Source organism: Pristiophorus japonicus, chromosome 22 (genome assembly GCF_044704955.1).
Source record: "Pristiophorus japonicus isolate sPriJap1 chromosome 22, sPriJap1.hap1, whole genome shotgun sequence".
NCBI lineage: Eukaryota > Metazoa > Chordata > Chondrichthyes > Pristiophoridae > Pristiophorus > Pristiophorus japonicus.
Genome location: NC_091998.1, coordinates 44,459,471 through 44,484,376, shown reverse-complemented (window position 1 = coordinate 44,484,376; position 24,906 = coordinate 44,459,471). Strand labels below are relative to the sequence as shown.

The window sequence follows — 24,906 nt, the reverse complement described above, 5'->3', positions numbered from 1 at the left end:
CTCCTGCACCTATTTTCTATGTTTCTATCTGGGTGCCTGCTCCCTTTACTGACTGTGGTCAGGGGTACACATCTGGATAAACAAATCCTGAAATGATGTGGCAATCATAGAAATTTACGGCACGGAAGGGGAGGCCATTCGGCCCATTATGTCCGCGCCGCCTGAAAAAGCAATCCAGCCTAATCCCACTTTCCAGTTCTTGGTCCGTAGCCCCTGTGGGCTAGGGCACTTCAAGTGCACATCCAAGTACTTTTTAAATCCAATGAGGGTTTCTGCCTCTACCACCCTTTCAGGCAGTGAGTTCCAGGCCCTCACCACCCTCTGGGTGAAAAAAGTTCTCAACTTCCCTCTAATCCTTCAAATCTATGCCCAAAGACAGGGAAGTTGTAGTGTGCTCGAGGATCACAACTTTCTTTGTGTGAGTGTGTGTATGAATTCCTATGGATGAGTTACAGGCAGTACTGTAACCCTCAGAAACCAGCAGCGTGCAGCTGTTATTTTCTGTCTTTCCTGTGCAAGATACTGGCCGAAAGGAGCATTCGCACACAGCCACACAGGGGCTCTCTCTCTCTCTCTCGCACTGTGACGGTGTAAACTGTGTGCCTGGCCATTCTGCTCGTGTGCTGCTCCCCTCTGGACCTGTGTTGACGATTTGAAACCCTCCTCCAGGCGTTGTCCTCGGTCTCCCGACTGTCAAGACAGACAGCTTTTCACTTGGTCAGTTCTGCGGCATACACACACGCACTTGGCCTTGACTTGGGAAAAAAAAGAAAGAATATCAGCAACTTGAGCATTTATCTGAAAGCGAGCATTCGGGGTAAAGCTGGGATAGACGAAGTGGGGGAGTGTGCAGGAGCTGCATCCAGCCAGCGGGCCTTGGACTGTGTTGAGCTGAGGGTATCCCTGGGGCTTACCCCTTGTCAGTTTCTACCGTGTAACGCAGACTTGGCGAGGGAGGAGGCACCGAGACAGCCGCCGCCGCCAGAGCTTCAGTCTGTCCCATCTCCAATTCTGTGTTGAGATCAGTATCCCAAGATTATTGATGCACCCTTTCCAGTGGTGTAACGGTAAGGAGCCTATTTTTTTTATTTAAGAAAAAATATTTCTCTCTCTCTCCCCAATTGTCTTAATGTTTTTTTTTTCTGGCTGAAATCTGTGGATCTTGTTTTGTGGTCTGGTGCTGAGTGGGAGCTGCCGAGAACAATGAAAAGGACGGATTCCTCCCCGCAAGGCAGCGGTCAGCCATCGCCTGGCTTTGTCTTCAGTCCCACCGCAGGCTCCCTGCCCTACGAGGCAGGCAGAGCCGTTCATCAACCCGGCACTGGGGCTCCGAGCCTGGGGAAAATGTGGAGCACCCGGGCGCGGGATTATTAGGGTTCAAAGTATGGAATACTGGGGTTCGTGGTCAGAGGAACGGAGAGGTGCTGGGTTCAGGGTAAGAAACATTCAAGGTGGTGGGCTTCAGGGTAAGAGGATTTATGTGCAATGGGGTTCTGGGAAAGAGTGATGTAGAGTGGGGTTCGGGGTAAGAGGAATGCAGAATAGTGGGGTAAGGGGAATGTCAAGTAGTGGAGTTTGGGGTAAGAGGAATGCAGAATAGTGGGGTTTGAGGTAAGAGGAATTCAGAATAGTGGGGTTCACAGTAAGGGGAATGTCAAGTAGTGAAGTTCGGGGTAAGGAATGCAGAATAGTGGGGTTCAGGGTAAGGGGAATGTCAAGTAGTGAGGTTCGGGGTAAGAGGAATGCAGAATAGTGGGGTTCACAGAAAGGGGAATGCAGAATAGTGGGGTTCACAGTAAGGGGAATGCAGAATAGTGGGGCTTGGGTTAAGAGTAATGCAGAATAGTGGGGTTCACAGTAAGGGGAATGTAGAGTGGGGTTTGGGCTAAGGAATGAAGAATAGTGGGGTTCAGCGTAAGAGGAATTCAGAATAGTGGGGTTCACGGTAAGGAGAATGTAGAGTAGTGGGGTTCGGGGTAAGAGGAATTCAGAATAGTGAAGTTCACGGTAAGGGGAATGCTGTGTAGTGAAGTTCAGGGTGTGGAGAATACAGGGGTTCAGTAGGGATAAATTTGTTTGTAAAACTGCTTGACAAGCAAAATAGAGATTTATGGGCTCTGTGCATAGAGATTGACTGTGTATGAATATAAAGATATACTCTGTGCTATAGAGAGCGAGAGAGAGAGAAATGGCCAACATATTGAATATTGTCAACTGGACCACATGCCTGCATCGCATCCCAGGAATGAAATCCGAGTGCGTCTGAGCACCAGTGCCAGACTTGCTATAGTGAGAGGGGGGGTTGTCCTATGTGAAGAGATTGAACAGACTAGGCCAGTATTCTCTAGAATTTAGAAGAATGAGAGGTGATCTCATTGAAACATACAAAATTCTTACAGGGCTTGACCGGGTAGATGCAGGGAGGATGTTTCCCCCGACTGGGGAGTCTAGAACCAGGGGTCACAGTCTCAAAATAAGGGGTCGGCCATTTAGGACTGAGATGAGGAGAAATGAGTGTGGTGAATCTTTGGAATTCTCTGCCCAGAGGGCTGTGGAGGTTCAGTCCTTGAGTATATTCAAGACAGAGATCGATAGATTTTTGGATATTAAGGGAATCATGGGATATGGGGATAGTGCAGGGTAGTGGAGTTGAGGTAGAAGATCAGCCATGATCCTATTGAATGGCGGAGCAGGCTCAAGGGGCCAAATGGCCAACTCCTGCTCCTATTCTGTATGTTCTTACTCGGGGTAATGTATACGGTTATGGATTTTCAACCTACATAGAATCTACAGCAGATAACTAGGCCATTTGGCCCAACAGGTCTATGCCAGTATTTATATGTCACACAGCCAACCTCCCACTCCTTCCCATCCAGCACCCATATTCCACATTTCCTTCTCCCTTGTGTATGCATCAAGCCTTTCCTTAAATTTATCAATACTATCTGCTTGACCCATTCCATGTGGCAGTGAGCTCCACATTCTCTGTGTTAACAAACTCCTCCGAAAATCTTTATTTGATCTGATAGTGGCTATCTTATATTTATGTCCCCTTGTTCTGGACTCACCCACAAGTGGAAACAGTTTCTCCACATCCATCCTTTCAAACCCTTTCATCATTTTAAAGAGCTCTATCGGGTATTCTCTTTTCCACACAGGAGCTCAAGCCTGCTCAATCTTTCCTGGTAGTTGCATCCTCTCAATTCTGGTAACATCCTTGGAAATCTTTTCTGCACTTCCTATAGTTATTCGATATCCTTTGTTTTGTAGCATAAAGTCCAGAACTGTGCACAACACCCGTAAGTGTGGTCTAACCAAGGCTCTACGCAAAGTTAACATTACCTCCCTGCTTTTGTATTCTATTCTTCTAGAAATTAACCCTTATGCTTTCTTTGCATTCTAAGGTTTTATTAATTTGTGTTGCTACTTTTAGTGATTTATGTATCTGTATTCTCAGATCTCTTTGCTCCTCTACCCCATTTTGTTTCTTGCCTTCCAAGGAATAAGTGGCTTTCTTATTCCTCCTACAAAAATTAACCACTTCACATATTGCTATATTTAATTTCACTTTCCATTTATCCTCCCACTCCGGAAACCTTTTTACTCTTTCCTGTATTTTGCTGCACCCCTCCAAATTATTATTCCCACCAATTTGGTATCATCTGTACAATAAGAATTGAGAACGATTAATAATAAGGAAGGCTAGACTTCAGTGCAGATTTAGATTAATGCATAATGATGTGTTGCAGCATACATCAGGGTTACTGTGGGATATTAGCATGCTGTAGTCACAGCTGATGGATTTTCTTTGACTGCCCGAGGTCAAACCATAGCCACCACTCATAGACACAGGATGTTCCAGAGCACTGAGGTGGTTATCAGCTTCCTTCCTTCTAAGGTCTACATGTTAATAAAACCTAAGCTTCACGTCACCACTTCTTGACCGACATCATCCTCCCTCCTACTCTTTGCAACCTTGTTGGTGTCCTGCACCATGGGCCTTGGCCCTTCTGTGTTGGGTTAACTGGTCTCTGCTGGAATGGGAGTCGAATGGTCACAATTACCTTCAGTGCTCTTTGCCTAAGGAAGGGAAAATCAGGCAGGGTGTCCTGCTTCTGATCATTCCTCATGGAAACCGAGTATGCGTGACTGTGATTCCTCCCGTGATCGGACAGCCTGTCGCCACTCACCATCTAGGCTCGCGCGTGAATAATGGTAACGAGATAGGTACCAGAGCGGTATTAAGGGATATGGGGCAAAGGTCTACTCCTATATGGAGTTAGGTTGCAGATCAGCCAAGATCTCATTGAATGGCAGAACAGGCTCGAGGGGCTGAATAGCCTCCTCCTGCTCCTATGTTACTATGTACCAGAGGGCAGCCAATGGCAGAACCTTCGGGAGAATTGGGTGACAATTTGCAAGGAAAGAAAATCACATTATGGGTACCGTCTGCCAACATCAATGAGCTAATGGGGACAGGAAATTAAAGCCTTCATCCAAAGGTGTGTTAACCATTAATATCTCGCCTTTGTTTTCTCTCTCATTTTTCCAGGATGTTTCTGTGGTTTGGGGTTGATTTACTCGAATAAATCGTGCACGATGCCTCCAATAACCTTCCAGGAACTTCCGTTAAACATCTACATGGTGATATTTGGCACCGGAATCTTTGTCTTCGTGCTGAGCCTGATATTCTGCTGTTATTTTATCAGGTAATTCCCACCCACCTGTCTGCCGTGTTAAGCCAGTCTCTTTTTTTTTTACACGTTTATTTCTGAGCTCAGCAAGATGTGGTATGTTAAAGATAGAAAGACTTGCATTTATATAGCACCTTTCACGACATCAGGATGTCCTAAAGTGTTTTACAGCCAATACTTCTGAAGTGTAGCGACTGTTGTGGTGTCGGAAACGAGGCAACCAACTTGCGCACAGCAAGCTCCCATAAACAGCAATGTGATAATGACCAGATAACATAGAAACATAGAAAATAGGTACAGGAGTAGGCCATTCGGCCCTTCGAGCCTGCACCTCCATTCAATATGATCATGGCTGATCATGCAACTTCCATATTCCATTCCTACCTTTTCTCCATACCCCTTGATCCCTTTAGCCGTAAGGGCAACATCTAACTCCCTTTTGAATATATCTAACGAACTGGCCTCAACTGTTTTAGTGACATTGATTGAGGGATAAATATTGGCCAAGACACAACAACAACAACAACTTGCATTTATATAGCGCCTTTAACGTAGTAAAATGTCCCAAGGCGCTTCACAGGAGTGTTATAAGACAAAACAAATACATTTGACACCGAGCCACATAAAAAGAAATTAGGACAGGGAGGTTGGTTTTAAGGAGCGTCTTAAAGGAAGAAAGAGGCGGAGAGGTTTAGGGAGCAAGAGCTTAGGGCTCAGATGGCTGAATAACTCCCCTGCTCTTCTTCGAAATAGTACCATGGGATCTTTTATGTCCACCTGAGAGAGAGAAGACAGGGCCTCGGTTTAATATCTCATCCGTAAGTGCTGGGGCACAGTGGTGTCAGCATCCAGCTTCACCGCAGCTACATTCAACTATGTGCCTTAACCAAACCTCAGAAGAATACCCCGACTGCACCAGTGGCATTTTTCCAATGCTGTCTGTGGGCATCGCGCTCACTGTCCGAAGCGATTTCATGTCGATGTCTTGCGACCAGCAGAGAGGAGGTTTTTCTCCCGTCCGGCTTGGCTGGTTTTGAACCCAGATCCCAGAGTTGAGAGGCCAGCGTCCCGCCTCTGGAGCTGCCGCCAAACTATGAGTCGTATTGCTTCCCCTGCAGGTCCTTCCTGTGCGAGCGTGTGGTGCTGTTGGTCATTATCTGTGAACACTTTTACTGGCTGGGTTACTCAGTGACTGACGGCTTCTGAAAGTTGTACTCTAACCCCGTGAGGTTAGATAACAATGGAACTCCCCCGAGGCAAGCAGTATTTATATTATGAAGGCAGGCAGAGCAGAAATACTCACCAATTAGATGGGCAGGAAACGACCATTGTGTTTATAAGAAAAGGCTGCACGGACAGTTGCTGTTAACTCACTGAGCGCTGCACAGAACCTGCGGTATGCATCTGGGGGCAGCGGGGACATCAATCCTCCACCGTTACATAAGAAAGACTTGCATTTATATAGCGCCTTTCACAACCACCGGACGTCTCACAGCCAATGAAGTACTTTTGGAGTGTAGTCACTGTTGTAATGTAGGAAACGCGGCCGCCAATTTGCGCACAAGCAAGCTCCCACAAACAATGTGTTAATGACCAGATAATCTGGTTTTTTTTTGTTATGTTGATTGAGGGATAAATATTGGCCAGGACACCAGGGATCACTTTCTTGCTCTTCCTCGAAATAGTGCCACAGGATCTTTTACGTCCACTTGAGAGAGTAGATGAGGATTCGGTTTAACGTCTCATCTGAAAGACAGCACATCCGACAGTGCAGCACTCTCTCAGCACTGCACTGGAGTGTCAGCCTAGATTTTTTGTGCTCAAGTCTCTGGAGTGGGACTTGAACTCACAAGCTTCTCACTCCAAGGTGAGTGTGCTACCAACTGAGCCACAGCTGACACTGCTACATGTTGCTCCTGTAAATTTGCTCAGTGATCTGTAAACCCATATTTACAGTGCCCACACTGGAACAGAACTGGGACTCCCAGAGGTAGATGTCAACAGATTGACTAGTGTCTTTCCATCCCTTCTTCAGTGGGAGGACAAGTTCATAAAGTTGCAAAAAAATAAATTGTGTGGGGTTCTACCTTTTATAAATTGGGACATAATACACCAGCAAAGCAAAGAGGCAATGCTAACCCTATCTAAATTATAAGGTATTAGCCGTGGCTCAGTGTAGCACTGTCGCCTCAGAGTCAAAAGGTTGTGGTTTCAAGTCCCGCTCCAGGGACTTGAGCTCAAAAATCTAGGCTGACACTCCAGTGGAGTGCTGAAGGAGTGCTGCAATGTCTGAGATGCCAGATTTTGGATGAGACGTTAAACTGAGGCCACATCTGCCCTCTTGGGTGGACGTAAAGGATCCTATGGGGCTATTTTGAAGAAGAGCAGGGGAGTTATCCCCAGTGTCCTGGCCAATATTTATTCCTCAACCAGTGTCACAAAAACAGATTATCTGGTCATTATCACATTGCTGTTTGTGGGAGCTTGCTGTGTGAAAATTGGCTGCTGTATTTTCTACCATCATCATCATAGGCAGTCCCTCGAATCGAGGATGACTTGCTTCCACGTCAAAAAGTTCAATGATATTTCAATGATGGACCTAAAATCCCAGGTCCGAACTACATCTTGAAGGGTGGAAGATGCCTGTGCTTGGATTTTTTTAACGTGTGGTGACCGTTGCACACCACCCACCACACGGGCTTGACAGAGCTAGGTCTTGGTCCAGAGCAAGGATTAACCAAGACGACTGGAGACCAGTTCTGCAGCACAGACTTAGTGCGTTCACATTTTGCAGTGTGGGCTGGCCCGTGCTGCCCCTGGGCCCTGAACTCACGCCTCTCCTGGGCTCCGATCAATGTATTTCCTACAGTACACTGTATTTCCTACAGTACAACAGTGACTACACTTCATTGGCTGTAAACCATTTTGGGATGTCCTGAGGTAGTGAAAGGCACAATACATTCTTTAAGCCACACTTAGAATTTTATGGGGTGGGGGCATGGAGAATTGTCCTTGAAAATATTAATGGATCGAAAAATCGCACAATAGGTTGCATAATCTTGATCTGCTTAGAGAAAAATCCCCTCCTGTTTTGGATTCTTTATTTCAGAAAGGTGTTAAAGACATTGAGTGAGCTTTAATTATGAGGAGAGACTAGAAAAACTCGAACTTGGGAGAATTCTGATTGAGGTGTTCAAAATTCTGAGGGGTTTTCATAAGTAAACTATATTCCACTGGTCGGTTAATTTGTAACCAGAGGCAATAGATTTATTTGATAGTCACCAAAAGAAAGAAGGGAAAGGTTAAGAGAATTTTTTGTATGCAGACGATCGTTAGGGCATAGAATTTCCCACAAGAAAAAGTGGAATCTATAATGGCTTTTAAAAGCAAAGTGGATAAATATTTAAAGAGGAAAAATTGAAAATGGTATCGGGAAAGGGCAGGGGAATGGGACTAAATGGAGAGCTGTTTCCGAGTGTCGGCACAGACACGAAGAGCTGAACAGTCTCCTTCTGTGCTGTAAAATTCCACAATTCACTATGCACGCAACAACAACTGCTTGCATTTATATAGCGCCTTTAACGTAGTAAAACATCCCAAGGGGCTTCACAAGATGGTTATCAAACAAAATTTGACACCGAGCCACATAAATAGATATTAGGACAGATGACCAAAAGCTTGGTCAAAGAGGTAGGTTTTTAGGAGCATCTTAAAGGATGAGAGAGAGGCGGAGAGGTTTAGGAAGGGAATTCCAGAGCTTGGAGTCTTGGCAGCTGAAGGCTCGAATGCCAATGCCTGAGTCATTAAAATCGGGGTTGCACAAGAGGCCAGAATTGAAAGAGCGTAGGGCTGGAGGAGGCTACAGAGATGGGGAGGTTTTGACTCAACGTCTTTGAAGGTAAAGAGTCCAAAACTGCACACAGTCCTCATATCTACATCAAGCCAGTTCGGCCTTAGTGCGTACGAAATAGACATGGAACAGGGCCAGGTCAGGTAATGAGAGAAGCACTGAGACTGGTCCAGCAGCAGGATTGGCAGTGCTTCATAGAATCTTTCAAATTACAGCTCAAAAGGTAGCTATTTGGTGCTGTCTTTAATCCTGGTGCAGCTCGATTATGTACAGTAAAATGCCACCATTACCTGGCCCTTGCAAGTAAACAGTTGCCCCTGAATCCGATTCTTTTCTTCTTGGCATTATTATGCTTCCTGTGTCTAGCCTGGGAACATGATGTACAGGCCTGTCAAGGTGCCGGAAACTTGGAACACATCCTGCAAATTATAGTCCGCTTCCTGAGGAAAACAATCGGGCCAAAGGCAGCGAGCTGCTATCAAACGTTCAGAGCTATTTTGGGCTCTCTTGGCAGAAGGTATGGCTCACTGCTGTTAGGAAAGGATTTGCCTCACATTTAACCCTCATCGCTCAGCCACAGCATTTAAAACTGGGTTTTCACCTCATACATCAGATTCATGTCTGAAAACATAAACCAGGATAAGATCTCTCCACAAGTGTGTGTGTGTGTGAACATATATAAAACTGTGAGTGGATAACCGTGACGAGAGGGGGTGTCATGTAGGGACAGTGAAAGTTCCCCAAGTAGAATAATGGTAGCATGCTGCTCCTGCCCTGAGAATTAAGGTGGGCTGATTGTGCCACAATTTCCAGGGTTAGCCTAATTTTAAGAACATAAGGATAAGGAACAGGAGTGGGCCATGCGGCCCATTCAATAAGATCATGGCTGATCTTCGATCTCAACTCCACTTTCCCGCCCGATCCCCATATCCCTTGATTAACTTAGAGTCCATAAATCTATCTCTCAGCCTTGGATATATACAGTGAATCAGCATCCATAGCCCTCTGGAGTAGAGCATTCCAAAGATTCACCACCCTCTTGAGTGAAGAAATTCCACCTCATCTCAGCCTTAAATGGCCAACCCCTTATCCTGAGACTAAATCCCCTAGTTCTAGACATTCCAGCCAGGGGAAACAACCTCTCAGCATCTACCCTGTCAATCCCCTTGAGATTCTTGTATGTTTCAATGAGAAACATTCTGCTAAAACTTGGAGTGTATAGGCCCAATCTACTCAATCTCTCCTGATAGGATAACCCTCTCATTCCAGGAATCAGTTAATAGTCCTGGTGATCTCCCCAGGGTAGTACCATCGCTGATTGGGATTAAAAGTCCTGCAGAAGCTTAATGGGTCAGCAATACAAAAAAATTCATGTCAAACTGTTCACATCGAAGAATAACAGTCAGGGTTGCAGGAGGACAGGGACCACCCATTGACTGGTTCAGCAAGAAAGCAGTGGAAGTGCTTCTCTATAAAGTTAATCAAAGGAAAAACATAAAAAGGAAAGATTTTCAGGGCGATGAGGAAAGGGCAGAGGAGTGGAACTAATTAGTAGCTCTTTCATGGAACCGATACAGGCTCGATGGGCCGACTGGACTGCTGTGCTGCACGATTCTATGGAGGCCATCGTGCCAGTGCTCTGAAAGAACTACTAATTAGTTCCACTCCCCTGCTCTTTACCCATAGCCCTGGAGGTTGCAAAGACACAGACCCCAAATGAGAGCAGCACAGCAACAGTGCCTGGGAAGTATGTGTATGTACAACCACAGAGTACATGTCAACTTAGTGCTGCAACGAGTTCAATGAACTTACTGGGGAAGGCAAGGGAAGGGAAGGGAAGGGGAGTCAGCAGCACCTCGCAGGATGCACTGCACTTCGCATGTTAGCTACTTGTAATGACCTCGCCTCATGCAGTGTTGAAGTGAGTGAATTGCTTACACTGACTGCAAGAATGAGAAACAGAATGTCCTTATGAATGCTCAGCTGGCACATGATCCCCATCATCAACAAGCTCAATGACCTCTCTCCCCAGGATCGGTTAAAGCTTCCTCCTCATTGCGATTAAGAGGTGACAAATTTGGATGCCCATTTATGAATCCGTATACTCTCCATCACAAAGACCGCCAAAATTCACCTCTGTAACATTGCCTGCCTCAGCTCTTCTGCTGCTGAAACACTCATCCATGCTTTTGTAACTTCCAGACTCAACTTCCACTGCCTCTCATTTTGTCCACCCTCTGGGGTACAGTAGCATAATGGTTATGTTAATGGACTAGTAATCCAGAGGTCTGGACTAATAATCCGGCGATGTGAGTTGAAATCCCATCATGGCAGCGGGGGAATTTAAATTCAGTTAATTAAATAAATCTGGAATTAAAAAGCTTGTATCAGTAACAAAGACCAATAAACTACCGGATTGTCGGAAAAACCCAACTGGTTGGGAAATCTGCCGTCCTTGCCCGGACTGACCTATGTGACTCCAGACTCACAGCAATGTGGTCAACTCTTAACTGCCCTCTGAAATCGCCTAGCGAGCCACTCAGTACCTTCACCATATGGACTGTAGTGGTTTAAGAAGGCGGCTCACCATCACCTTCTCCAGGGCAATTTGGGATGGGCAATAAATGCCAGCCTTGCAAGCAACGCCCACATCCTGTGAATGAATAATTTTTTAAACTTCAGCTCATCCAAAACCATGCTACCCATATCCTACCCCACACTAAGTCCTGTTTACCCATTTCCCCCACGCTCACTGACCTACATTGGCTCCCGGTCCCCCAACACTTGAAATGTAAAATTCTCATCCTCTTGTTCAAATCCTTTCATGGTCTTGCTGCTCCCCATCTCTGTATCCTTCTCCTGTATATAACCAGTTCCGAACTCTCCATTTTTCTGATTCTGGCCTCTTGTCCAGCATCCCCTCCCTTCACCCCTACCATTGGCAAGCATGCCTTCAACATCCTAGGCCCACACTCTGGAACTCCCTCCCTCTCTCTGCCTCTCCACCTCCCTCTCCTCCTTAAGACCCTCCTTAAACCCACCTATTTCGCCAAGTTTTTGGTCACCCCTCCTAATATCACCTTCTTTGTCTCAGCATTCATTTGTTTCTAATTATGCTCCTGTGAAATGCCAAGGGACATTTTTCCACATTAAAGACACTATATAAAGGCAAGTTGTTTTTGTTGAAAATGCCAATCTCTCCCAGCTGTTGAGGGCTGTGTTCTCCTTTAACAAGATTGCAAAAACCGAGAATTACCTTTGAGTAGCATGAGTTGCAGTAAATTAGTAGGCCGACCATAATTGTGGGATAACAGATGTCCGCGACAAGGAATTAGATTCCCTGTGAGGCTCTTAATGGGATGATTGCATGCAAGGCTGTGAGTGAAGGCCCATTTCTAGTTAAAGGCACTGTGCTGCCTCCTGGGCTTTGCTGGTGAGACATTGAAGCATTTCAGTTCAGTGTGAGCGAGGGGTCATTGTGAGTGGTAGGCACACTTGGTACACTACATTCTTTTGTTAGCCATACTGTTGGAAAAAAAATGATCATTTTACTTTCTCGTGATCTGAGTGTCTGACTCCTCTTTGTTTCCTTGTCCTGGTAAGGTCATTAGTCTTTATGATGCACTGCATCGGCAGTGCCTGCCCTGACCGCCTCCCATCACTATCCCTGAGCTGCTATCTTTGTGGTGCATTCCATCTGTTCCCAACCTCCCACAGGACCACTTCCGCACCAGAATCTGGGGATCCTGTGGTCTGCAACAAGTTCTGCCCTGCCGGGCTGTGACCTTGTTTAAGCTGCTGAGCGAGTGTCTTTAAGCTGCTATTTCCCTCCATTTTGCAGAAGCTGTAATGGTTTTTAAAAGGAAAATGGATAAATATTTGAAGAGGAAAAAAGCTTATGGGGGAAAGGGCAGGGAAATGGGACGAAGTGGAGAGCTGTTTCCGAGAGTCAGCTCAGGCACGATGAGCCTGTGCTGTATGATTCTGTCACCTGAATTATGGAGATGATGCCGAATCCAGAACTACAGTGTGCTTAGTCCTCTATCAATCAGCACATGGCCCCAGTATCTCTCTGACTCCTCGTCAGAATGCAAACACGTTAATACCTTGCTTAAATCTTGTACACAGTTCGCGCGCACAAAAATGCCTCAACAAATATTGTATTAAACTGGAGAACTGAGTAACAGAATTTGGCATGATGCAAATGCAAAATACATGAATGCATAAATAAACATAGCCACGTGTGTGTCACTCTATCCAGGTGTGTGTCAGTCCTCGTCTGCAACTGTCACTGTGGTGAGTATAAATATGTGCTTGTTGGAAGTCGCCCAGCATTTGGTACTGACACTCAAACAGGCAGCAGTTTAGATTGTTGGGCTGTGATCGCTCCGGCATCATTCCCCCGTGCCAGGGTCTTTTCCAGTTGCTCCCAGGCCTGTCGGAGAGGTGAAGGAATGCTGAGGAGCAAGTTAGCCATACAGTTGGAAAAAAATTATAATTTTACCTTCCCGTGATCCGAGTGACTGACCATCTGCCTGTTTCCTTTCAGCAAACTCCGACATCAAGCACACAACGAGAGATATGGATACAAAGAGGTAAAACGAATGGGAACTAACGCAAAACTAGGGTGGAACCAAATTCACTGATTTCTAACATTTATTCATGAGATGTAGGCATCGCTGGCAAGGTCGGCATATATTGCCCATCCCTAATTGCCCTTGAGAATGTGGTGGTGAGCTGCCATTTCAGAGGGCAGTTAAGAGTCAACCACATTGCTGTGGGTCTGGAGTCACATACAGGCCAGACTTCCTTCCCTAACGTGGTTGGCAGATTTCCTTCCCTAATAGACATTAGTGAACCAGATGGGTTTTTACAACAGTTTCATGTACTAGCTTTTTAAAATTCCAGATTTATTTAATTAACTGAATTTAAATTCCCCAGCTGCCGTGCTGTGACTTGAACTCATGTCCCCGGATCATTAGTCCTTGGATTACTAGTTCAGTAATATAGCCACTATGCTACCGTACCCATTACACTGCAGCTCCCTGAGCCACAGACTGTTGATCTGTGGGGAGGGTCTCCCTCCATATTATTGCCAAGAAGCAGACAGTCCCAGGGTGCAGAATCAAGGAAAAGGGGGAAGGAAGGAAGGCTGCCCACTGAATCCCTGCCCCTAAAATGACCCCCCTCTATTTCCAATCTCGCAATGGGAGGGGGTGGAACTTGGGACTTCCCAGTTCCTCTGCACTGCTGCTGGCAGAGTAGGTCAGAAAAGAAGATGTAATGTATTTGCTTCATGGGTTCTTTGCTTAAGAATTCATAGCAACACATTTTGCTATTAGGAACTAGTTGCTTTGTTAGCAAAGGTTCAACAATCACACTACACATTACCAGTTCATCCACCAGGCTCACAACCACCTGCCTCATCGTGGATCCCCTGAACCCAACTGGCTGGGATTTTGTTGAGTCTTGTGAATATCACGTGACTGGCTAAGCCACTCCCAACTCAACAGCTCTACAACTATTTTGTTGTACTACTGATTAAAGGGGGGGGGGGTGGGGGCACACTCCAAAAACTTTTCAGGTGCCCCCTTGGTTTTTTTTTTTGAGGGCTCAAAAACACAAATTATACAGGTGCCCCCTGGCTAAAAGGGGGACGGGGGGGGGGGGGGGGGGGGGGTACTAAAAACCGGCAAATTAAAAAATTAACCTTTAGACATTAAAATCAAATTAAAATTTGGTTGCTGGGGGTGATGATGCACTCCAGTCACAACAACTCTACAACCTGTAGCATGCTCATAGGTGCATACAGAAGAGCGGGTGGGGAAACTGGGCCAGAGGGAGTCGGGCAGCATCAGTGGTGAGGCCAGCATTTCCTCTCATTTCAATAATTTCGGCTGCTCTCTCACCCTCCCCAGAAAGATACATTTAGCCGGGTCTCCAATGACTTCTCTTCCCTTGGACTTGGAGCCCCTTTATTGACCACCCAGTTATTGGCCAGTCTCTTTAAGCTGCTGCAACATCAGAGCATTTCCCTCCCCCACAACAGAGGATCCACAGAGCTCACACTGCATGCTTAGTTGACCCCTTCCCAGGACAATGGGATGGGGTCACAGCCAGGCTGATCTAACATAAGAAATGGGAGCAGGAGTAGGCCACACGGCCCATCGAGCCTGCTCCGCCATTCAATAAGATCGTGGCTGATCTTCGACCTCAACTCCACTTTCCTGCACTATCCCCATATCCCTTGGTTCCTGCAGTGTTCAAAAACCTACCAATCTCAGCCTTGAAGATACTCAACGACTGAGCATCCACAGCCCTCTGGGGTAGAGAATTCCAAAAATTCACCACCCTCTGAGTGAAGCAATCTCTCCTCATCTCAGTCCTAAATGACCGACCCTGACCAATAACCCCCAGTTCTAGACTCTCCAGTGAGAGGAAACAGCCTTACAGCATCTACCCTGTCAAGCCCTCTAAGAATTTTATGTTTCAATGAGATCACCTCTCATTCTTCTAAACTCCATCGAGTATAGGCCCAATCTACTCAATCTCTCTTCATAGGACAACCCTCCCATCCCTAGAATCAATCTAGTGAACCTTAGCTGCACCCCTCTATGGCAAGTATATCCTTTCTCAGGTAGGGAAACCAAAACAGGAGGAAATCTCTCTCTGATACACTTGCACAATCAATTACAAGGTGATCAATTACATAGGCTGAGGTGTGTTTTTGAAGACTGTTAAACTTTTTGAACCAGCAGAATCTAGAACTAGAGTCCCGCCATACATTTGGGGTCTGCAGAATACAGTTTGGCAGGCATCTTCTCTTCTGGTCAAAATTAATGAAAAAGCACCAGTGTTGCTCAGGCACAAATGACGACAAAAATGTCATATGGTTCATCGGTGTGTAATTATAATAAACCAGCCAAGATTAGGGCATACATATTATCATCCCAAGATCACTTCCCATGGAAATTCTGGAAGTAGCAGGGGCATGTAGAGAGCCAGTAGAGCATCTCCCAAAGAGGTTTCTGCAGATATCTGTACACTGATTACTGGGATATGCGGATATCTGTGGTGTGCGGATATCTGTAATGTTATCTGTGATGTGCAGATATCTGTAATATGTGGATATCTGTAATGTGCAGATATCATAATGATATCTGGGATGTGTGGATATTTATAGCCTGATAACTGTGATGTGTGAAAATATGTAATCTGATTTCTGTAATGTGTGGATATCTGTAGTCTGATAGCTGGAATATCATTCTCACTGACCTATGAACATTTTTCTTTCTTTCACTGTCTCTTCAGGTTATAACAAGGGGAGAAGCTAAAAAGCTGAATTTACATGGGGTAAGTCAGTACTTCACTGATTTTACTGGCAGGCTGTGAGATCTGTAGCAAGTTTGCTGATCCAAAATAGAAGTGTTGCGACAGTGCAATGTTTATCTAGAAGAGTTCCCTGAATTCCGACATGTTTGGTCGATGATTAGACAGCACCTCGTTCAAGGTGACTGTTTTAATCCAGTTCGCACACGGTGAAATTAAAGCCTCTATTTTTTTTGGATTGTTTCTCCTGCAGCAGACATGTGCCGTTTGCTTAGAGGATTTCAAGATTAAAGAGGAGTTGGGAGTGTTACCATGTCAACATGCCTTCCACAGGAAGTGAGTAAACGTTGAGTCAAGCAGTTGTGTTTTTGCCCCAGTGCAAGATTGTGGTTCGCGCTGTGCAGCATACAGGTCGCACTGACTGCACAGAGCAAGAGGCCAATGGAAACGGTGACTCACTCCAGGCGAGAGAGCAGTGCTGTGGAAATGTCACAGCAGGTTCCTCCGACACTCTGTCCTCATCAGCAATTATTATCATTCAAGTCTGATCACGTAAATTTCAGTCAGGAGCGGATGTTTGTACTGACGACTGAATTGCTGCTTGTGGAAACGTACTGAAGTGCCTCGATCTGCAGAATTAGGAGCAGGAGTCGGCCATCTGGCCCCTGGAGCCTGCTACGCCATTCAATAAGATCAGGGCTGATCTCAACTCCTCTGCCTTCCCACCCGATCCCAATATCTCTTGGTTCCCTTTGTATCCAAAAATCTATCTATGTCAGGCTTAAATATACTCAACAGTACATTCAGTGTTGCAGTGCCTGCACTCTGTACAATGTTGCACTGTCTGTATGGTGTCTTTCTCTGTACAGTGTCGCAATGCCTGTACTGTTTCTCTCTGAAAGGAAAGAAAGACTTGCATTTATATAGTGCCTTTCACGACCACCAGACGTCTCAAAGCACTTTACAGCCAGTGAAGTACTTTTATTTTTGAAGCGTAGTCACTGTTGTAATATAGGAAACGCAGCAGCCAATTTGCACACAGCAAGCTCCCACAAATAGCAATGTGATAATGACCAGATCATCTATTTTAGTGATGTTGATTGAGGGATAAATATTGGCCAGGGCACCGGGGATAACTCCCCTGCTCTTCTTCGAAATAGTGCCAAGGGCTCTTGTACGTCTACCTGCGAGAGCAGACGGAGTCTTGATTTTGCGTCTCATCCGAAAGACGCTGTACAGCGTTGCACTGTCTGCACTCATTTTTACCACCTATAGGGCCCAAGTTTCCACATGATTCGCGCCTGATTTTTAGGAGCAACTGGTGGAGAACGGACTATTTTAGAAATCGCAATTCTCCACATTTTTTTTTCTGCAGTTCTAGTCAGGTAGAACAGTTCTAGTTTAGAACAGAATTTTTTCTTCAAAAGGGGGCGTGTCCGGCCACTGACGCCTGATTTGAAAGTTTCCACAGTGAAAATGTACTCCAAACTAAAGTAGAATGGCGCCAGTGAAGATTTTTGTAGAACTGAAAAAACCTGTTCTAACACATTAAAAAATCAGGCGCAGGTTACAAATTAGGCGCCCAGAACGAGGTGGGGGGGAAGGGAACTCATTAAGTTTGACAATAAATCCTTATTTATACTTCTACAAATATTATACAAATAAATCCAACCTGAATAAACATTTATAAGCCAAGAAAAGATTAAATAAACCATCTTCCTACCTGTGTGAAAGTGCTTCAGCCAGGGAGAATTCTGCAGCTGTTCGTACCGCTGAGCGAGGGAGGGAGAGAGAGAGAGGGAGGGAGGGAGGGAGGGAGAGAGAGAGAGAGAGAGAGAGAGGAGGGGAGGGAGAGAGAGAGAGAGAGAGAGAGGGGAGGAAGGGAGAGAGAGAGAGAGAGAGAGGAGGGGAGGGGGGGTCGGGGGAGCGGGTGTCGGGTCGGGGGTCGGGAGCGGGTGTCGGGTCGGGGGGGGGAGCGGGCCTTGGGTCGGTGGGGGGAGAGCGGGTCTCGGGTCTCTGTCGGGGCGGGGGGGGAGCGAGTCTCGGGTGTCGGGTCGGGGCGGGGGGGGGGGAGAGCGGGTGTCGGGTCGGGGCGGGGGGGGGGAGCGGGTCTCGGTCGGGGCGGGGGGGAGCGGGTGTCGGGTCTGGTCGGCGGGGGGGCGGTGGGGGGGGTGGGGAGCGGGTGTCTGGTCCGGTCGGGGGAGGAGCCTTATTCACGCAGCCCCAGTGAGGCCATTCAGCCAGGGCTAGGGGCTGCGTGCTTCGGGCCCCTCCCACACAGTTCGGCGCCTGGAACTACTGCACTTGCGTGCCGACTGTAGCGCGCATGTGCAGAGGTCCCGGCACTGTTTTCAGCGCAGGGACCTGGCTCCGCCCCCCCACAGCTCGTGCCGGCTGCGCCGAGTGCCACAGGACCTGTAAGTCGGTGGAGACTACCAAGGATTTTTTTAGGCTCGGAGGGGCGCCCGTTTTTTTTCTTGTGGAAACTTGGGCCCTATGTGTCTCACATCCAGTACTCAATGTTTCACCTGTCATGTCGCACTTCCTGTACAGTGTTGTTCAGTATACCATCATTGCATTGCCTGCACATAGTGTCCTGTTTTGTACAATGTTACACCGCCTGTTCCCTACATTACAATAGTGGCTGCACTTCAAAATTTAATTGGCTGTAAAGCGCTTTGGGATGTCTAGAGGTCATAAGTCTTTCTTTTCTTTTACCCAGTATTTCACTTTGCGCAGTGTTGAACTGCCTAAAATCAGTGCTTCACTCTGTACTGTGTTACAGTGTCTGCACTTCGTATTTCCCTCAGTATAGTTTTGCAATGCGTCTATGCCATGTTTCACTTGCTATTCCCGCTGGTTGGGGAGAGTAGAACTAGGGGGCATAGTCTAGTAATTAGAGCCAGACCTTTCAGGAGTGAAATTAGGAAACATTTCTACATACAAAGGATGGTAGAAGTTTGGAACTCTCTTCCGCAAATGGCAATTGATGCCAAATCAATTCTAAATTTTAAATCTGCGATTGATCGATTTTTGTTAACCAATGGTATTAAGGGATATGGGGGAAAAGTTGGATATATGGAGTTGGGTCGCAGATCAGCAATGATCTCATTGAATGGTGGAACAGGCTCGAGGGTCTCAATGGCCTCCTGTTCCTATGTTCCTGTGCAATGTTGCACTGCCTGGTTCAATCTGCAATGTCACACTGCCTGTTCCTGATCCTTTGCTGTCCTTCTGCAGGTGTTTGGTGAAATGGCTGGAAATACGCTGCGTCTGTCCGATGTGCAACAAACCTATCGCTGGAGCGCCGGAGCAGCAGCAAGCGATCGGCACGCTCCTGGATGAGCTTGTTTGACGCATGTGGGAATCGAAATGGACACAGGAAGCTCGGAATAGCCAAGAATCAAGAGTTTTCTATTTGTTTTTTTGTTTTTTTTAACTTGTGATTTGACTTTTGATTGGATCGTGTGACGGGACCTGAGCCACACTGCTGCCACGCTGTGGCTGGAGTAAAACCCGGCAACGGGAGGTATCTCTTCGAAAGCCCTTGCAACACACCTGCTGACATATAGAACACCTCCAGCCTCATAGTTTCTGACTGAGCTCCTTAAATACTGAACAGCAGCCCGCCTGGTGGGTCGGTGCGCAGCTGAGCCGCGCAAACCAGCAGGTCCCAGCTCTGACTCCTGGTGTGTGCGGATTTGGCTGATCTCGACTGGTGCAATAGTTAGGGGTCGCTGCAATTAGACAGCAGTTAGGGAGGGGTCCCATTCTGCTCACCGCTCGGTCACCCCCTGGAGAAATATGTGGACAGGATCGGGCTCGGCTGTGATGCCCTGCATGGATGCATAGCCTGCCAAGTCTGACTAGGCTGACACATGTAATGTATTTGTTTCAAGGGTTCTTTACTGAAGAATTCATAGCAACGCATTGCTATTAAGAACTAATTGGTTTATTAGCAAAAGATTTAACAATCACACTGCACATTACCAGTTCATCTACCAGGCTCCCAATCACCTGCCTCATCGTGGATCCTCCAAACCCAACTGGCTGGGGTTTTATTGAGTCTTGTGAACATCATGTGATTGGCTAAGTCACTCCCAACTCAACAGCTCTACAACTATTTTAAGTAGAACTTTAAATCAAGTGCCCCCTTTTGGCGAGGGCACTAGAACCCACAAATTTCTAAATAAAACTTTAACGGAAAGTTAGATCAAATTTAAATTTGGTTGCCGGGGGTGATGATGCACTCCAGTCCCTCCGGTGGCAACCTCTTGCGGAAAGCCACGAGCGTACCGGTGGACACCGCAAGCTCCATCTCCAGGGACACCCTGGCGCGAATGTAACCGCGGAAGAGAGGCAGGCAGTCGGGCTGAACGACCCCCTCGACCGCCCGCTGCCTGGACCGGTTAATGGCCACCTTGGCCAGGACCAGGAGCAGTCCTATGAGGAGGCCTTCCAACCTGCCCACTTCCCTCCGCGCAGGGTGCCCAAAGATCAGGAGCGTGGTACGGAAGTGCAGCCAAAAATTGAGGAGCACTCCCTTTAAATAATGGAAAAGGGGCTGCAACCTCACACACTGTATACTCATATGGAACACGGACTTCAACAGCGCTACAAACCTGTGAGCATGTTCAGAGGTGCATACATTGCAGCCGTCTTGGTGAGGCACCAGTGGAGACACAGCAGCCGCAGAATGAAACCCCAGTCAGAATCAGGGCCTTGGTGAGAAGCTAAAGTGTTGAACGGTACTTCAACCAGCAGAAATCAATGTGGTGATTCATACACACGGAGCAAAGATCACGCGGCACTTTGTACACAATGCCATGCACACATTGCAGGGACCAGACAGTGCTTCCTGCACCCTGCCGTACACACAGCAGGGCGACTTGTGCTGATTCATACGCAGTGTGCAGGGATCGCAACGTGCTTGCATTCACCTGATGTACACCCAGTACATTGGAGCGCAGACTCTAACTGGACCCAGCAGCAGCTCTTGTGCTCTGACGGTAGCACTGGATATCATCATCAGAAGTCCCCATAATCTGTGGGCCGTGACGGGCCAGAGGGAACATAAGAACATAGGAAATAGGAGCAGGAGTAGGCCATTTGGCCCCTCGAGCCTGCTCCGCCATTCAAGAAGATCATGGCTAATCTGATCCTGGCCTCAATTTCCCTGCCCGCTCCCTATATACCCTTGTCTCCCCTATCGTTCAAAAATCTGTCTATCTCCACCTTAAATATATTCAATGACCCAGCCTCCAGAGCTCTCTGAGACAGTGAATTCCAAAGATTCACAACCCTCTGAGAGAAGAAATTCCTCCTCATCGCCGTTTTAAATGGGCGGCCTCTTATTCTGAAACGATGCCCCCTAGTTCTAGATTCTCCCACGAGGAGAAACATCTCAGCATCTACTCTGTCAAGCCCGCTCAGAATGTTGTATGTTTCAATAAGATCCCCTCTCAATCTTCTAAACTCCAATAAGTATAGAGGCCCAATCTGCTCAACCTTCATAAGACAATCCCTTCATCCCAGGAATCAAGCTTGTGAACCTCCTCTGAACTGCCAGGAAATCAGTTTACTACCACACACACTCGATGTGTATATCTGGACAGGGCAGGGTGGTGGGACAGTTATTGCAGGATTGTGTGTATAATCATTATTGAAAAAGGAAGCCCATCACCAACTACACCATTCAGGCAAAGCTATTATCTCTCCGCCAGCTTCAAATAAACTATCTCCCTCAGGCACAAAGTGGCATGGAATTAAAGGTCTCAGTCAAAGAGACTGTGAGGACAGCTGTGTGGGGGAAATGGAACTGTCACACTGGTGTGGCCGAGAGTGCTCCTCTGAACTTTGGATTAGAGCATGTTGCTAGGGGTATCAGTGGGAGAGCCAGTAACCATGATTCAGTCAGATTCAAGTTAGTTATGGATAAGGACAAGGATAGACCAGGAATAAAAGTACCAAATTGGGGAAAAGCTAACTTTGCTAAGTTGAGGAATGATTTGGCCAGAGTGGACTGGAAACAGCTACTTGTAGATAAATCAGTGTCAGAACCGTGGGAGGCATTCAAGGAGGAGATTCGGAAGGCTCAGGCCAAACATGTGCCCTTAAAGAAAAAAGGTGGGAATAACAATTCTAGAGCCCCCTGGATGGCTAGGGACTTACAGGGGAGGATAAAGAAAAAAAGGGAAGCTTATGTCATATACTGACGGCTAAATACTGTAGAATCTTTGGAGGAATATAGAAAGTTAAGAGGTAAAATTAAAAAGGATATTAGGAATGCTAAGAGAGAGCATGAAAATTTCTTGGCTAGTAAAAGGTTTTCTATAAATATATTAAGAGCAAGAGGATAACTAAAGAAAGGGTAGGGTCTATTAGAGACCATGAGGGTTTTTATTTGTGTGGAGGTGGAAGAGGTTGGTATGATTCTTAATGAATACTTTGCATCTGTTTTCATAAAGGAAAGGGGCAATGCAGATACTGCTGTCGAGGAGGAGTGTGAAATTCTGGATGAAATAAACATAGTGAGAGAGGAGATATTAAGGGATTTAGCAGCTTTGAAAGTAGATGTCCCCAGGCCCGGATGAAATATCCCAGGCTTGAGCGAAGTAAAAGAGGAAATAGCAGAGGCCTTGAGCATCATTTTCCAGTCCTCTTTGGATTTGGGCATGGTGCCGGAGGACTGCTCATTTAAGAAGGGAGAAAGGGATAGGTCGAGTGTTTACAGGCCTGTCAGCCTAACCTCAGTGGTGGAAAAATTATTGGAAAAAATTCTGAAAGACAGGATAAATCTACATTTGGAAAGGCAAGGATTAGTTAGGGACAGTCAGCACGGATTTGTTAAGGGAAGATCGTGTTTGACTAACCTGATTTAATTTTTTGAGGAGGTAACCAGGAGGATCGATGTGGGTAGTGCATATGATGTAGTTTATATGGACTTTAGCAAAACTTTTGATAAGGTCCCACATGGTAGACTGGTCATGAAGGTTGAAGCCCATGGGATCCAGGGCAAAATGGCAAGTTGGATCCAAAATTGGCTTAGAGGTAGGAAGCAAAGGGTAATGGTTGATGGATATTTTTGTGACTGGAAGGATGTTTTCAATAGGGTTCTGCAGGGCTCAGTACTGGGTCCCTTGCTTTTTGTGGTATACATCAATGATCTAGATTTGAATATAGGGAGTATGATTAAGAAGTTTGCAGATGACACTAAAATTGGCTGTGTGGTTGATAATGAAGAGGAAAGTCATGGACTGCAGGAGAAAATCTACTGGTCAGGTGGGCAGAGCAGCGGCAAATGGAATTTAATTCGGAGAAGTGTGAGGTAATGCACTTTGGGAGGGCTAATAAGGAAAGGGTATACACATTAAGCGGTAGGCCATTTAAAAGTGTAGATGAACAAAGGGACTTTGGAGTGCTTGTCCACAGATCCCTGAAAGTAGCAGGCAAGGTGGTTAAGAAGGCATATGGAATGTTTGCCTTTATTGGCCAAGGCATAGAATACAAGAGCAGGGAGGTTATGCTTAAATTGTATAATACTCTGGTTAGGCCACAGCTGGAGTACTGTGTACAGTTCCGGTCGCCGTTTTATAGGAAGGGTTGCACTACAGAGGGTGCAGAGGAGATTTACTAGGATGCTGTCTGGAATGGAGAATTCTAGCTATGAGGGCAGATTGGATAGGCTGGGTTTGTTCTCATTGGAACAGAGGAGGCTGAGAGGAGTCCTAATTGAGGTGTACAAAAATTTGAGGGGCCTGGATATAGTGGATGGCAAGGGCCTATTTCACTTGGTGAAGGGGGTCAATTACGAGGGAGCATAGTTTTAAGTGGTCGGTGGAAGGTTCGGAGAGGATTTGAGGGGAGGCTTCTTCACGCAGAGGGTTGTGGGGATCTGGAACTCGCTGCCTGGAAGGGTAGTGGATGCAGAAACCTTCACCACATTTAAAAGGTGCTTGGATGGGCACTTAAAGTGCCGTAACCTACAGGGTTATGGACCTAGAGTTGGTAAGTGGGATTAGACTGCTTAACCTCTTGTTGGCTGGTGCAGATATGATGGTAAGTACTGCAGGGAATCTAATACGGCCAGGGTGGACTCCTGGACTAGTTTCGATCACCTGGATGGGTCGGAGAGGAATTTTCCCAGATTATTTTGCCCAATTGGCGTGGGTTTTTATCTGGGTTTTGCCTCTCCCGGGAGATTGCATGGCTCCGGTTGGGGTGGAGTGTAGAATGTTTCGGTGCAAGAAGTGTCGCAGTTGTGTGGGGCAGACTGGTTGGGCCGGGTGCTCTTTACCTTTCCGTCATTTTTCATTGTTCGTAGGTTTATATGTAACCTTCAGGGCTGCTGACCGAGGGGCATGTGGCTCTTTGTCGGCCAACACGGACACGATGGGCCGGAACAGCCTCCTCCTGCGCTGTAGATTTCTATGTTAGTATAGAACAGAGCGAGCTTTACCCTGCAGATATGCTGCAATGCTGGGCTCCAGAGGGGCTCCCTGATAATCGTCTGTATATCGCGCGTCTTTTTGTTATTAACTGGGCACGACTGTTTTTGTATATATTTTAAATAAACGCTTTGAATCTGTTCCTGCTTTTACTTTCATTGTAAAATATTTTTAATAAATATATGCCTGATATGTATTTAACTCCTTGTAACCTGCATCACACCTGTCCACCAGAGGACCTACCTGTTGGAGTCCCAAGGGATCCCAGCATCCCTTGGGAGCACAGTATATAAGCAGGCCACCTACGAGGTACCTGCACTCTGGAACTACAATAAAGGAGCTAAGGTCACACTTGCTCATTACACACAGTACTTGGTCTGACCACTTATTATGAGTATAACACCTCCAGTGTACTTTTACCCTCTTACCTTGTGTATATTTTGGGGAGCTGAGTGATGGATGGCCATTGTATAGTGAGTCGGTGCAGTTTGACTCCATCCAAAACAGATTTCAGCATTCTCGTGGTGGATTATTCACTGGATGGAGTTCTGAGGGGCAGGGCTGGAGACAGGGCCTGGGGCAAATT

General features: G+C 46.5%; 2 protein-coding genes across 3 annotated transcripts in view; both read left to right on the top strand.

Annotated features, from left to right (window-relative positions):
• Positions 1–4,595, top strand: part of LOC139234997 (gamma-glutamyl hydrolase) — a 43,202-nt gene extending 38,607 nt beyond the window's left edge. The window contains exon 11 of the transcript XR_011588395.1: positions 4,553–4,595. The gene's annotated coding sequence lies outside the window, so the exon portion shown is untranslated. The remainder of the gene's footprint in view (positions 1–4,552) is intronic.
• rnf122 (ring finger protein 122) lies at positions 459–24,472 on the top strand. Of its 2 annotated transcripts, XM_070866061.1 has the most exons (6): positions 464–1,067; positions 4,553–4,709; positions 13,094–13,139; positions 15,856–15,897; positions 16,127–16,209; positions 19,114–24,472. In XM_070866061.1, exons 1-6 carry the CDS (start codon positions 1,043–1,045, stop codon positions 19,226–19,228), a joined length of 468 nt encoding a protein of 155 aa, XP_070722162.1. In that variant the 5' UTR covers positions 464–1,042; the 3' UTR covers positions 19,229–24,472. The 2 variants fall into 2 exon arrangements, with proteins under 2 accessions (XP_070722163.1, XP_070722162.1); XM_070866062.1 differs by lacking the exon at positions 16,127–16,209 and having other exon boundaries at positions 459–1,067.
• Positions 24,473–24,906: the final 434 nt, after the last annotated feature.